The 13,305-nt window shown below is 55.2% G+C and overlaps 2 protein-coding genes across 4 annotated transcripts in view; both read left to right on the top strand.

The window, feature by feature from the left end:
• The window catches only part of LMTK2 (lemur tyrosine kinase 2), an 81,459-nt gene extending 73,143 nt beyond the window's left edge, over positions 1-8,316 (top strand). For all 3 annotated transcript variants that reach the window (XM_047837942.1, XM_047837943.1, XM_047837941.1), the window contains exons 12-14: positions 2,859-2,997; positions 3,253-3,495; positions 4,497-8,316. In XM_047837942.1, coding sequence (XP_047693898.1) covers positions 2,859-2,997; positions 3,253-3,495; positions 4,497-4,525 — 411 coding nt within the window. In that variant the 3' untranslated portion in view covers positions 4,526-8,316. The remainder of the gene's footprint in view (positions 1-2,858; positions 2,998-3,252; positions 3,496-4,496) is intronic.
• Positions 8,317-9,667: 1,351 nt separating this feature from the next.
• Positions 9,668-12,367, top strand: BHLHA15 (basic helix-loop-helix family member a15). Its single transcript, XM_047839519.1, has 2 exons — positions 9,668-9,748; positions 10,433-12,367. Exon 2 carries the CDS (start codon positions 10,486-10,488, stop codon positions 11,047-11,049), a length of 564 nt encoding a protein of 187 aa, XP_047695475.1. The 5' UTR covers positions 9,668-9,748; positions 10,433-10,485; the 3' UTR covers positions 11,050-12,367.
• The last annotated feature ends 938 nt before the right edge of the window (positions 12,368-13,305 follow it).

Below are 13,305 nucleotides of genomic sequence, written 5' to 3' on the forward strand. Positions count from 1 at the left end.
AAGTCTCCGACTTGCAATTCTGGATTTGTCTCTCTCGGTTTGTTAGTCTGTGCTTCCTCTGTTTTGCGGCTCTGTTGTTAGCCGCATGCACGTTTAAGACCATTAGATCTTGTTGTTGAGATGACCTTTTACCGTGACAGAATGTCCTTCTTTATTCCCTCGTCTGATATTCATGTAACCGCTCCAGCTTTCTTTTGATCGGCATTTGCATGAGATCTCTTTCTTCAACCTTCTTTCAGTCTACGTGTATCATTTTGTTTGACGTTAGTTTCTTGTGAGTAGCAAATCAGTTTTTAAATCTCTTCTGAAAAATCCTGTCTTCTAATTGATGGTTTTAGGCCACTTACATTTAATAAAATTAGTCTTGTTTGGATTTTGGCATACCATTTTCTTCGTTTCTGTTTGTTTTTACTTGGTTGTTCTTCCCATCTTTGTGGTAATTTAGGCCTTTTTTTTTAAATTTTTTTTTTTTTTTAACGTTTATTTATTTTCGAGACAGAGAGAGACAGAGCATGAACGGGGGAGGGTCAGAGAGAGGGAGACACAGAATCTGAAACAGGCTCCAGGCTCTGAGCTGTCAACACAGATAGGCCTTTTTTAATATTACCTTTTAATTTATCATTGCATTTTTTTTACTACGTATCTTAGGTTTTGTCATGGTTTGGGGGATTAAAATATACATACTTGTCACGATCTACTTAGAATCAGTACTGTACCACTTCCAGTGGAAAGAAAACTTACTACTGCTGTCTGGTATATTATTCCACGCGCTTACTCTGAAAGCCCCGTCCGACGGTGCTCTGTGTGATCAGTGTTTCCAGCAATCAAACATGTTTTAAGAAACTCAGGAGGGGCGCCTGGGTGGCTCGGTTGGTTAAGCGTCCGACTTCGGCTCAGGTCACGATCTCACGGTCCGTGAGTTCGAGCCCCGCGTCGGGCTCTGTGCTGACAGCTCAGAGCTTGGAGCCTGCTTCGGATTCTGTGTCTCCCTCTCTCTCTCTGCCCCTCCCCTGTTCATGCTCTGTCTCTCTCTGTCTCAAAAATAAATAAATGTTTAAAAAAAAAAACAAAACTCAGGAGGTGACAAATTGGGTTCTGTTTATCCACGCGGGCTCTACTGTTTCTCTCTTTTCATTTTTGATGTTCCAGGATCCTTCTGGTATCATTTCCCTTCCGTTTGAAGAAGTTTGGCTTTTTTTTTTTTTTTTTTAATCAAATCTACTGACAACAAATTACCTTAGTTTCCCTCACTCCTTAAAGATATTTTCTCTGAATCCACAGTTCAGAGTTGACAACTCTCTTCTCTCAGTATTATTATGTCTGTTTGCTGTCAGGACTTTTTTCTTTGCAAAATTTATTTTTCCTCTTAGCAGTTTGATCGTGAGTGTGGATTTCTTTGCGTTTACCCCATTTCAAATTTGCTGAGCATCTTGAATCTGTAGTTTTATGTCTTTCACCAAATTCAAGAAGTTTTCAGCCATTATGTCCCCAAATGCTTTCTTTCGCCGCACTCCGGGTCCCCTCCTCTGGTGCTCCGGGATCAGACTTGTGTGTGTCTGTGGCCCGTTGGCTTTTTCTCCCGTGTCTGTTTTCATCATTGTTCAGACTGAATCATTTCTGTTGATCTCCTTCAAATTCAGTCATTCTTTGTCATCTTGTTACTGAGTCCGTCCAGTGGATTTTTTTAAGTTCTAGCTACTGTATTTTTCTGTTTTGAAATTTGCACTTTGTTATTATTTTTATCATCTGTTCTTTTGCCAAGACTATTCTGGGTTGGCATTCATTTCAAGAACGTTTGCTCTTGCTCGTAGGAACATTTTCACAATAGTCTTTAAGGTAATCCCAGCATCTGTGTCATCGTGGCATTGGCAGCCGTGAACTGAGGTTTTCCTGATTCTTTGTATGCAGAGTGATTTTTTTGACTGATTCTTTAGTGTGTTTATGATTCTGTCCTTGTTTAGATTCTAAGGAGAATGCTGATATTTTTGTCCTAGAAGGCATTGACCCACTGGGGTTCAGGTCTCAAGTTCCAGCCACCCTTCTGTGGGCTGGGGGGTCCCCGTTTAAAGCTTTTGCTATACTGTTCAAACCTGTCCTGTGCACGTTCCCCCCACTGGCCAGGGTGGGTCTTGGCCAGTGCTGGCCTGCGGTTCAGTTCTCAAAGCTTTGGTGCTGTTGACGTTCAGGTCTACCACACGTGGCTCGGAGGTAAGGCAGGTTCTCACAGACTTGATAGGGTTGCTTTTCTGAGCTCCTCCCTGTCCGTGGTGTCCCTGGTACTTTCCGATGTCTTGAACCCCACTTTTCGGTTGCTGCAGCTGAACATCTGGGGCTTTCGTTAGTGCACGACACTGCACACTGGATGCGGCCGTGTGGACAGAGGGGAAGACGAGCAGCAGGGCTTCTGTCTCAGGATCCCAGCTCCCCCAGGGGGAGAGTGAGTCCCCCCCCCCCTCAGAATTCTAGGTGCCTGCCACCCCAGGATTGCTTGGGGCTGGGGAGCAAGAGATGGAGGGGGGCCATCTGGAAGCCCCCTGCCCAGCGTCAGAAGACCTCCCTCCTGCTTCAGAACCAGAACCAAGGGGCTTCTGGAGCTCTCTGTGTCCACTCCGGTACGCGCCGTTGAGGAGTTCTTCCCCGGCCTGCCTGCCACTGCTTGCTTTCCGGAGGCCTCCGGCAGCCGCTTCACGCTTGCCGCCCGGGTCCCGGAGCTGCTTCGGTGGGTGAACCGGGGCTGTGTTCCGTCGCACCTTCCCCGGGCCCGAGCCCACGCTGTTTGAGGAGGAGCGTTTCGCGGCCGATCAGTGAGGCTCCCGCGAGCCGGCCTCTGCTGACGGGAATTTCTCTTTGGCTTTCAGGAGACCCCGACCAAAGAGCTGGGGCACTGCGGAGGAGATGCCCACGGCCCCGAGTTGAGCGGCCGCGGCCCGGCACCGCCTTCGGGTTCTCCCTACCTGAGCAGGTGCATAAATTCCGAAAGCTCGACCGATGAAGAAGGTATTTCCCTTCGTCCGTGGGTTTAAAAAGAAACTAAAAGGTAGTGGGCTGTGAGTGAGGGAGGCTTTTCTGGAGGGTGACGTCACGTACTGCTGTAAAGGACATTGTCAGGACCCCGGGGAGCAGCTCTGCCCCCTGTCGGGCCGAGTCGGTGTTGCTTGGTCTACAGGCACACTTGTGTGCCTGCCCTCGGCCCTCTGCTCTTTCTAACAGAATCAGAGAAGGAAAACTGGGGTGTATTTTTTTCCCTTTTAGGTGGAGGCTTTGAATGGGATGATGACTTCTCCCCGGACCCTTTTATGGCAAAGACAACAAGTAACCTTCTCAGTTCCAAGCCTTCCCTTCAGACGTCCAAGTACTTCTCGCCGCCTCCGCCACCCCGGAGCGCAGAGCAGAGCTGGCCTCACACGCCGCCATATTCCCGGTTCTCCATCTCGCCTGCCAACATCGCCAGCTTTTCTCTCACTCACCTTACTGACTCGGACATGGAGCAAGGAGGTGAGAGGAGGGCTGTGTGTCCAGCAGGGCTGGGCGGGCGTCGGCCTGCGAGACCTTCCCCGCGGGACTTGAATGCTTGCTAATTTGGGGCTTTCCTGGTGTTTGCAGAGTAGATTAAAAAAAAAAAAAAAATCCCTCAGAAAGCTCTCACAGTTCGAGAGCGCGCTCTCGGGGCCACAGCCCCCACCCGCAGGCCTCTGTCACTCCGCAAGCTGAGTGCCACTGGAGGTGTCCCCTCGCTGCCCCGGTCGGGCCTGGTGGCCCAGGGTGACGGCCTGGCTGCAGGTCCCCAAACTTGCCCAGGGTGTCTGCCACCTTCTTTTCTTCTCTTTTCCCCTTTTGGCCACAACCCCGCCTTCCCTCCTCCTTCCCCAGAGGGAAGCCATTCTTCAGAAAGCTTACTCTGTTCAGAACACTTGGCCCAAGATTTTGGGATTGAGCCCAGATGTGCTCTGGTTCTCCCCCGGGAGTATTGACTTTGCCATTAAGCCTCGGTCTTGTGCGATAGCAGGGGCCTGGGTGGGAGGTCACGGGCAGGGCCCATTTGCAGTGGTGTTATCTGGACATACGGATCCTTTTTTCCCCATAACTAGATTGGGAGATGAATGTCAACAGGTGCCTTTTTTTCGATTTGAAGTTCGAAGTTCGGATAACAGCCACGAACCATGAAGAGCTTGTGTTCGTGTTTGGGCTCTGTTTAATTGTGCCGGTTAGATCACGCCCATTCCCTAGCGATCTGTCAGAGATCAGAGCGGTTTTCTCCCGCCCTGAGCGTTGACACCGAGCTGCGTGTGAGCGGAGCAGGTGTGTGTGCGAGAGTGTGCGAGGGTCTGGCAGGTGCCGCTGTCACAGGAAGAAAACACGCAGCTGGACAGGTGGTGGGTGGCCGCGCTCCCGGCTTCAGTTCCCGTTTCTGTAGCACAGGTCAGATGCCGTCCGGACTGTTTGCATCCAGGACGATCACGGCATAAACCCACCTTTGCTCGTTCTCTCCTAAACAGGAAGCAGCGAAGATGGAGAAAAGGATTAGGTGGATCCCGAGGCGCTCTCGGGTCCCAGGCTGCTCCCCCCGCCGGGCAGCATTCCTGCGCCGCAGCCCAGCAGTGACCTCCCCTCGACGGCGTCCGGCCCAGGAGAGAGACTGGGGAGGCCCAGAGGGAGCCGCGCTGGCCCCGTGCCCACGGCGGGAAGCCTGGCCGGAGGGGGGGCCCTGCGGCCGCTCTCACCCACCAGAAGCGCTCGCGCCCCGGTCATCCTTGGGGAGTGCCGACCCTGCTCCGGTGTGTGGGAACTGTAGGTTCTGGGCCATTTCCGGTTTCCCTGTGGGGGGTAGGGTGGGGTGGGGTGGGTGTTCTCCACGTCCACACCTGCGCACCCCTTCTGTGTACGGGGGCCCGGAGGAGCACGATGGGAACGGGCACCAGTGAGCCATATTTATTATTTTTAAAGAAATCACTAATTGCTTTCTGTAATTGCACTGTGGATAAATGTTCTAAGAGTACCTGATATTGTACAGAATCTTAAATTATTCAAGGAAAATAAGGCAGGTCAAGCTGGTGCTATCCACTAGTTTGATTTTTTTCTCTGTTTTATAGTTTGTTTGCTCTGCATGGTACTTGTAAAGCTTAAATATTTTGAGTGTTCTGCTGTCTAGAATTGTTGGAATTGTACATATGGTACTTTTTTGTAAATGATAAATGATTCCGAATGTTAGTGTTTTTTTGTTCTTATAGGAAATATTTTTGATGAGTCCAAAAAGACTGCTTTGTTTTGTTGACCGAATGAAACACACGTTTGTCTCTTTCTATAACGCAGGTTCCTTGTAGCAAGTGAGGCCTCCCTGAGGAGGTGAGGGGTTTGCAGCCCTCCTCGTGGTTCTCCCACCGCCCACCACCCCCGGCTCCCCAGTTTTGTAAACCCTTTCGGTAACACTCGACAGGCGGTTCACCCCAGGGCTCAGCTGCGGGTTAAGGGCTGGGTCTCCTGCCCCCCTCCCTGGGGAGCCGAGTGCCCGCCCCCCGTGTGCGCTCTGCTGTGGCCCCTGCGCCTCCCCTCAAAGCCGGTTCTTCTCCTTATTGTGTGGAACCGTGGGCTGCTGCCGTGGCTTCCGTGTCCTCGTAGACGGTCCAGAGCTCTGAGCAAGAGCTGTCCCTGCAGGGCTCTCGTTGCCGAGGACAGTTTGAGTTCATTGCATTTGTACACGTCAGGTGGCGAGCTTCTAAGTAACCCATAGAGTTGGGTTTCCCCTCAAGAACCACCCCGCTTAGGGCCAGGCTCAGCCGGTCTCCTGCAGCCAGGAGGAGGGACGAGGGACAGTGGCGGAGCCCGCGCAGCCAGCCCGTCCTCCCGGTTGGGACCCTGGGCGGCCCCGGATGGCCATCACACCCAGGCGTGGCCCTGGGACTCCTCTGCACTGACCCTTCCCTTCCACGTTAAGCACCTCGTTCTCGCCCTCGCCTGGGAAGGGACCGAGTGTATCCAGCGCAGCCCCCCAGCGTTGGCAGGAATCGGGTGTTCGGGATAAAAAGCTGGCCTCACTCTGCGGTCCGTGAGTCCCGCTTTGACACCAGGAAGTTTCCAGGGGCTAGAGGGCCGCATGCTGGGGGAGGCTTGACGTGCTCGCCACGAAACCGTGTGTATCGGGGGTCTGATTTCGGGGCTGTGGTCCCCACACGCTGGCCCGTCACCCCGAATGTTTTCCGGTGCTGATTCGCTTGCCTGACTCCAGCGTGACACAGGTCCACTGGGCTGTGTGACAGAAGTCCCAGCAGCTCTGGTCCCGGCGTGAGATGCAGTTGTGGGTACTGGCTGGAGTTTACGAAGTAAATTATGACCTTGATTATCAATTCTGGCTCACTCCACTAACTTTGCATACCTAGCAATAACTTTCCCGAGCAAGAACTCAGAATGGAGAGAGAGCCCCCTTTACCCTCCGGGCGGTGTGAGCCGGGAGTGCGGCCAGGAGAGCTGGGCCTGTGATACGCAGACGGGAAACCATCACAGGGCATTAGAAGGTGATTTTGCCAAATTGTCATAACTCTGAATTTCTTGCTATGGAGACTTCCTGAGATTCTTGAGTTTTTACATCTAACTACCAGTCTTTGTGGAGAGAGAAATGAGAGGTGATGATTATACAAGTTTTTTCAAACTCTAAGGAGTTCAGATTTAATGACCGAAATCAAGCAGATCCATAGAATATATAGTCTTCTTATACAATCAGCCCGGGATAAATTTATAGATATTTGGGGGCTGTATCTTTTTCACTATGATTAAGGAGATTTTAACAACCTAATTCCCGTTTTAATTTAATTTAGGTCTATATTGCTGTCATGATTAATTGCCAAAAGAAAGCATTTTTTACACTGAGTTGGGGGGGTGGGTCTGAGTAGTAAATCTTACTGTGGTGGTTGGTGCATGGCGGGGAAGGTTTTATATTTATAATACACATGTGAGTTAACATGTTCTTTTGAAATCTCAAGCAATACACAGGAAACTAATGATGTAGATTAAAAATTTCAGCCCATCTTTGAAGCATCAGCATGTGCTTTGTTGTTCAATTCCCGTTTTTGTTTCTGTTTTTGTCTTTTTGTGTTTTTAACTATGTTGGTTACCAGTAGTGGGTTTTCAGACCAAACTGGTCCTGAGAAGTTATGCAATGAAATAAATCAGTGGAATCCTCTAGATAGTATGTTTGAGGTTTATAATGCCTGGTCCACAATGGCATTTCCTGGCCTCTTTTGGAGTCTATCAGGATTTGGTTAGTGTTACTCTGGTGGAGTTTACATATTTCAAATCCCAGAATAAAAAGAATCTCACCTTCATTTCCTTCCTAGCTAAATGTTCATTTGTGTTAATCCAGTGATCCCATCATAAGCCAGAAAAAGAAATGTAAAAAAAAAAAAAAGTGCTCCCCAAATCCTTCTGGAACTTGGACTGTGTGTGTGGGTAAGAAGCCATTTCTCTTCACGGTGAAGGAGCTCCACGAAGCTGAATTGAAAACAGCATCCGTTCTATTTTTAAACGTACAGGTGATTGTTTCTATAGAAATGGGTTTTATCTTAGAAAAGTCTTTGTATGTCTTGCTGCCGTAAAAACACCTTTCAGAACCTCTCCCTTGTATTAGTTTTTCTGTAGGGTACTTGGAGGGCTAGTGACTTAACTGCATGTCCGTCCAGAGGGCCCGAGGCCCGAGGGAGGCAGCCCCCGGCTTTGCCCTACCCAGCCCTCCATCATCTGAAAACTCCGGGAGTGAACCCAAGTGTCGGGCTCCGAATGTTGGGCTCCAGTGACGGGGGCTTCAGAATAGTAGCCTTATGAGAAGGAGCCTTAAAATAAGATTGGGCAACGCAGTTACTTCACATTTCAGTCTCCTGCACAACATTCCTAATAGTAACGGGGTTGGCTCAAGTGTTGGCTGTTAACAAACTTCTCTCGGGTACCTAAGTTCTGAAACGTGTGGACAGTATTGAATTACCAACAACCTGTTACCGGAACGGCTTGAAAACATGTTTGCGTTGCTCAGGCTCACGCAGGCGCACGCAGACCTTCCTGAGGGGCCGGTGTGTGAATCCACTGTTGAATTCCGGCCGCGGATGAGGACCCCCCTGGGGCAGTCCACCCACGCGGCTTCCCTGTCGGGCTTTAACACAGTTGTAAGAGGTTCACGGCAATATAACCGCTAATGAACTTTCGGTTTAAATTGTGTACATTTTTAAATTGTAAGATTTTTACTGTATATTGATGCATAGTGTGATTCAATAAATTGCTTGTAATTTAAAAACTATTTAATATTCAAAATAAATATAGTTATATATTTATAAACTCTGTTGCTGCGTTTGTTTCGTGTTTTTATCCGCTCTCCAAGGCCCAGGGTGTGTGACCAGGCACCGCCCGCCCTGCCGCAGGCCCTGGGACACACAGTGCCCCGGTCTCTAGAGATAGTGTGCCCTTTTGCGTGAGAACATGAAGATTCGTGTGCTCACTGGAAAACTGAACTTTGATGCAGTGACTGTGCTGCCTCAAGGTGTATCTGTAATTCCAAGCCTTTGTCCTTCTTGATGAATTTCAGAAGCCTTTTAATTTCTGAGATACAGCCTCTAATGAGCTGTAAAAGTCAAGAGGCTAATCAGTTCAACGCCAGCCTTTCTATGTCCCGTGGTGGACCTCGGCCTCCTCCATCACCCCGTCCTCGCTCCGCCCCCCTCGCCAGCTGCCCAGAGCCGAGGGACAGCCTCCTACCAAGCAGGCCTGGCCCCAACCCCAGTCACACCAACTCCCTTGAGACCCCCAGGGAGTAGATGGAGACCCACGAGCATCCCTCTGGGCACCTCCGACAAGTGCGAGATGGGCGCCCACCGACCCCTAACCCCCGAACCTGCTGGTCACAAGGGGTGGGAAGCCAGGCCCAGACGCCGCCGTCTCCCTGCACTCCAGGTGCGCCTCATCAGCCCAGAAGAACCCCTGAAGCCAGAGGCTGATTTTAACACCTTTTAGTGCTTCTGTAAAAGGGGAGGAAACTGAGGCAGGCAGGCAGGCGTTTTAGTAGAGCAGGTGGGTGGAAGCCGGGTTTAAGCCCAAGCTGACCACCTCTCGCCCCCTGGAGACCTCCTAAAACCGATGACCGACCAGGGTATTTCCCCGTGACCTGCAAGCAGCTGTGGGGCCGGAGCAGGTCCTCCGCGGGGCAGGGCTCCGCCCCCCCCCCCCCTCCCCGGCCCCGGAACCTGCGCCGTGCGGGCCTGAGCCCTGCGGAGTGGTGGGGGAGCTCACGAAGCCCCCGGGTGCTGCAGGGGCCGCTGAAACACGGGCCACTACCTGTCTGAGAAATCAGTATTATTGCATAACGGCTTTTCCGCCAGTTCTTCTGGCTTTGGCTTCTGTTCTGAGCCTTCGCCCCAAGGCCAGGTGCGGCGGCCAGGCGCCGTCCCGAAATCCCCCTCAGCGCCGGCGTGCTCGCAGAGGCCTCAGTCTCCCCCTCCGCCGAATGGGCTCTGGGCCCGGGCTCCCAGCTGCTGCCGGGAGGCTGCAGCGGCGGGGGGAATGGGGGCGGCGTCCGGCCCCGCCCGCCGCCCCCCCCACCCCGCAGGTGCGCCGACGCCCCCTGCCGCCGGCAGAGACCCGCGCACCCCGGCCCCGCCCCGGCCCCGCCCCGCGGGCTCATTTACATGCGGCCGCGGCCCCGCCCGGGGCGGCTAAAGCGACGTGTCCTTGTCCCCCGTGGGCAGCCCTAGCGCGTGCAGCCGCGGATCTCCAGGTAACTAGGGGTGGGGGATCCCGGCGGGACTGAGGGGAGAGGACCCAGGGGCGGGACCGGGTGGGGGTGGGGACGGGAATCCTGGGTTGGTGGGGGGGGGGCATCCACGCGGTGGGACTGGGGGCTGTGGCAGGCTCTGACCACTGTCGACCTCTGACCGCAGACAGCTGCCTCATGTCCACAGCGGTTCTGGCCCCAGTGTCTTCCCTGCATGTGTGACATCCGGTGGTCAGTGTGGTGGCTGGAGTGGGTGCCTGTCCATGAGGGCAGACGCAGCAGCCACAGGCAGACGACCAGCTAGAGTCCTGCCACATCTCCTGATCCACCTGCTCTGAGAAAAGTGTTAAAGGCCACCCAAACTCTGGAGGCATTCAGGGGGCAGTGAGGCTCCAGGGGCCAGAGAAAGGTCCAGGGATCAGTGCATGTGGAGTTGGGGGGGCAGGGGCGGGACACCAGATAAAGTCTGAGGGGTCGCCATGAGGTCAAACGGGAATGGGGGAGGGGTTGGCTCAGGGCTCCATGGGTGAATGGGAAGAACCCTGGGGTCACGGTGCCCCAAGTGGTCAGCTGCCATTGGGCAGTGAGGGGGCTGCCCAGGACAGCTGCCCTGAGTGTCCACTGGGCGTCCTAAGCGCCCACCAGCCTGCCGTGTGACCACAGGGTGGCCTGTGTTCTGGATTTCAGCTCCAAGGGCCTGCCTTAGAACCGCCACCCCCTGGGACAAGCAGCCTGGAGCCATGAAGACCAAGAACCGGCCCCCCAGGCGCCGGGTGCCAGCGCAGGACCCAGAGGCCGCCGCAGGGGAACGGACCCCTGACGGGCCCCAGCAAGGTTCGGGGCTGGAGCTGGCCAAGGGTCTGCGGAGCAGGACGGTGCGGGCACAGGGGGCGCGGGCCGAGGGTGGGCGCAGGCGGCCGGGGGCCTCGGGGCCTGGTGGCCGGCGGGAGAACAGCGTCCAGCGGCGGCTGGAGAGCAATGAGCGAGAGCGGCAGCGTATGCACAAGCTGAACAACGCCTTCCAGGCGCTGCGAGAGGTCATTCCGCACGTTCGAGCCGACAAGAAGCTCTCCAAGATCGAGACGCTCACTCTGGCCAAGAACTACATCAAGTCGCTGACCTCCACCATCCTGACCATGTCCAGCGGCCGCCTCCCCGGCCTGGACGGCCCGGGCCCCAAGCTCTACCAGCATTATCAGCAGCAGGCGGCGGCTGGGGGTGCACTGGGCGCCACCGAGCCCCAGCCCGAAGGCCACCTGCAGAGGTACTCCACGCAGATCCACAGCTTCCGGGAGGGCTCCTAGCGCCTGGCCTGGGGTCCGCGGCCTGGCCCGGCCCTGCTGCCTCTGTGCCGAGAGCCCCAGATTGATGGGGACACCCCACGTGGACGTGGCCCCAGCGGCTCCATTTTCCCCAAACGCTCAGCTGCCTCCCTGGGGCATGGCCTGGTCCCCAGGGGACAAGACCAGTTGAGTGGCCTGCTTGAAGCCCTGGCTCTGGGCAGCAGGAGGCCCGAACCTTGACCTAAGTCCCAGGACCTGCTTTTTAATTGACCAGGCTGCAGTTGACAGGCCTTTGTAACTAAATTCTCTCCAGTCCCAACTCCTTCCTGAGACAAAGGGGGGGGGGGAGGGAGGGAGATTCCAGGAAAAGGTCCATGTGGGTAAGTTTCCACAGTTCCTGCTGAGGCCCCAGGCCCAGGAACAGTCCTCCTCCAACCTGCAATGTGGCCTCTTCGTTCAGGGTAAACTGAGGCACAGAGCAAGCAAAGGCCACAGACACGGAGTGTGGCTAAGCCGAGATGATTGAAGCGTGTAGTTCAGCGTGTGTCAGATAGAAACTCTCAAAACCCCACAAATCCTAATCCGATTACCTCAAATTAATTCTAAAGGGACCTTGGCAGGAAGAAGGGCTGGGATCTTTTCCTTCCTCCTCCTGGGTGGGGCTCCTGACTGTGGAGGGTCAGGCCCCAGGGGCTGCAGCCCAGCTCTCAGGGGCTTACAGACAGGTCTGGGAGAACGGCCCGGCTCTCCCTCCCTCGGCGTTTGCTGCTCGTGGTCGCATTTGTCACTGCTGTGGTCGTGTCACTGGCAGAGGGCGGTTGACAAAACTGCAGGGTGTTCTCGGGTCCTGCCTGGAGTTGGGGGCCTGCAGGGCTTTCTGGGGAGGGATCCTGGGGTGGCAGGAGCTCCCCTCCCCCGCCTAGTGCTGCTCCTTAAAGGCGGGCCTGGGCAGTTTGGCAGGTCCCCCCACCCCCCCCCCCCCCACTCCCCACAGTCCCGGGCCAAGCTTCCTTCTGTGACACTTCTGGCCCCGACAGGCTTTGGCGTCTCTCCTCCCTCATCCCTGTGCCCATGGCCAATATGGGGAGGGGACGAGCAACCTTGGCTGCCACGGGCAGGAACCCCAGTGACAAAGGCTGTGGTGAGGGTAGAGCTGGCCTGGCATAGGAGGCCAGACCTCGCAGCCAGAGCTGTCCCAGAGGCCCTCAGGGGGCCGAGCCGCATGGGGGCAGGGCCACCTCACCCCTCCCCACCCCACCCCAGCCTTGGGGGTCCTGGCCCTAGCCGCTTAATCCCCTCCCTGGCTTGGTGTCAGCATCAAGGACAGCAGGCAACAGCCTTCAGGACAGCCATTTGGGGCTTTGGTCCTGACTTTCCAGATCAGGCCCCATGCCAGGCCCCCTGGGAGGCCTGGTCCAATGCCAGCCCCACCGCCCCAGCCATCCCGCAGCACCGTCAGGTGAGGACCCCCGGTACTCCTGGCCTGCCCCTCAGAGGTGGCTGCTCTGGAAGGTCAGTGGTCAGGACACCCCACCGACTGGAGCCGAGGTTGAGGACCACTTCGAGATCGGGACGGATGGGCCCCACACTCCCTGTGGGTGGTCTGCAAACCTTGTGGTTCTTATTCCGGCAGAGCCGAGGCCAGAGCAGGGGCTCCATGCACCCCTGAACTTGCTGAATGAACCAACAGACTGAGCTGAAAGCACAGGGAGGGGTGCCCCGTGGACACTCCGTCCGGGGGACTATGCCCGATGACCAAGGGTGCTGGAGGGGCTCTGTGTGGGTCACCCCCTAGCAGATGACAGCCTTCAGGGTTCCATCTGTCCCAAACTGGCACCTGCATCCCTTCTGCTTCCCAGGGGGTGACCTGGGCCCAGATGTCTAGTCCTTCTTCCCCTGTGGCCACGTCACAAAGGACCCTTAAAGGTTCCAGTTGCATTTGGGGGTGTTAAATATGGCGGGCAGGTGGAGGAAGGTTCTGGTGATAGGCTAGTGAGGCCTGCTGCTGTCTGCTCCCTTGACCTTGTCTGGGACCCCAAGCCCAGTGAGACCCTTCTGCCCCGGGGAGGGCGCCCAAAGCCAGCAACCCACTGGCCCCGAGCCCTGCCAGCTGGCCTGCACCCAGGCCTCGCATCCGCCTGCAGAACAGACCTGCATGAGCTCTGGAGGCTGAGATCCCCGCAGACTGGAGCTGAGAAATCAGAACTGTGACTTCTCTGTGTGGGAAACCCTGCCTGGAACTGAGTGGCCGGTGCCCCCGCTGTGATTGTGGTGAAA

Source organism: Prionailurus viverrinus, chromosome E3 (genome assembly GCF_022837055.1).
Source record: "Prionailurus viverrinus isolate Anna chromosome E3, UM_Priviv_1.0, whole genome shotgun sequence".
Lineage (NCBI taxonomy): Eukaryota > Metazoa > Chordata > Mammalia > Carnivora > Felidae > Prionailurus > Prionailurus viverrinus.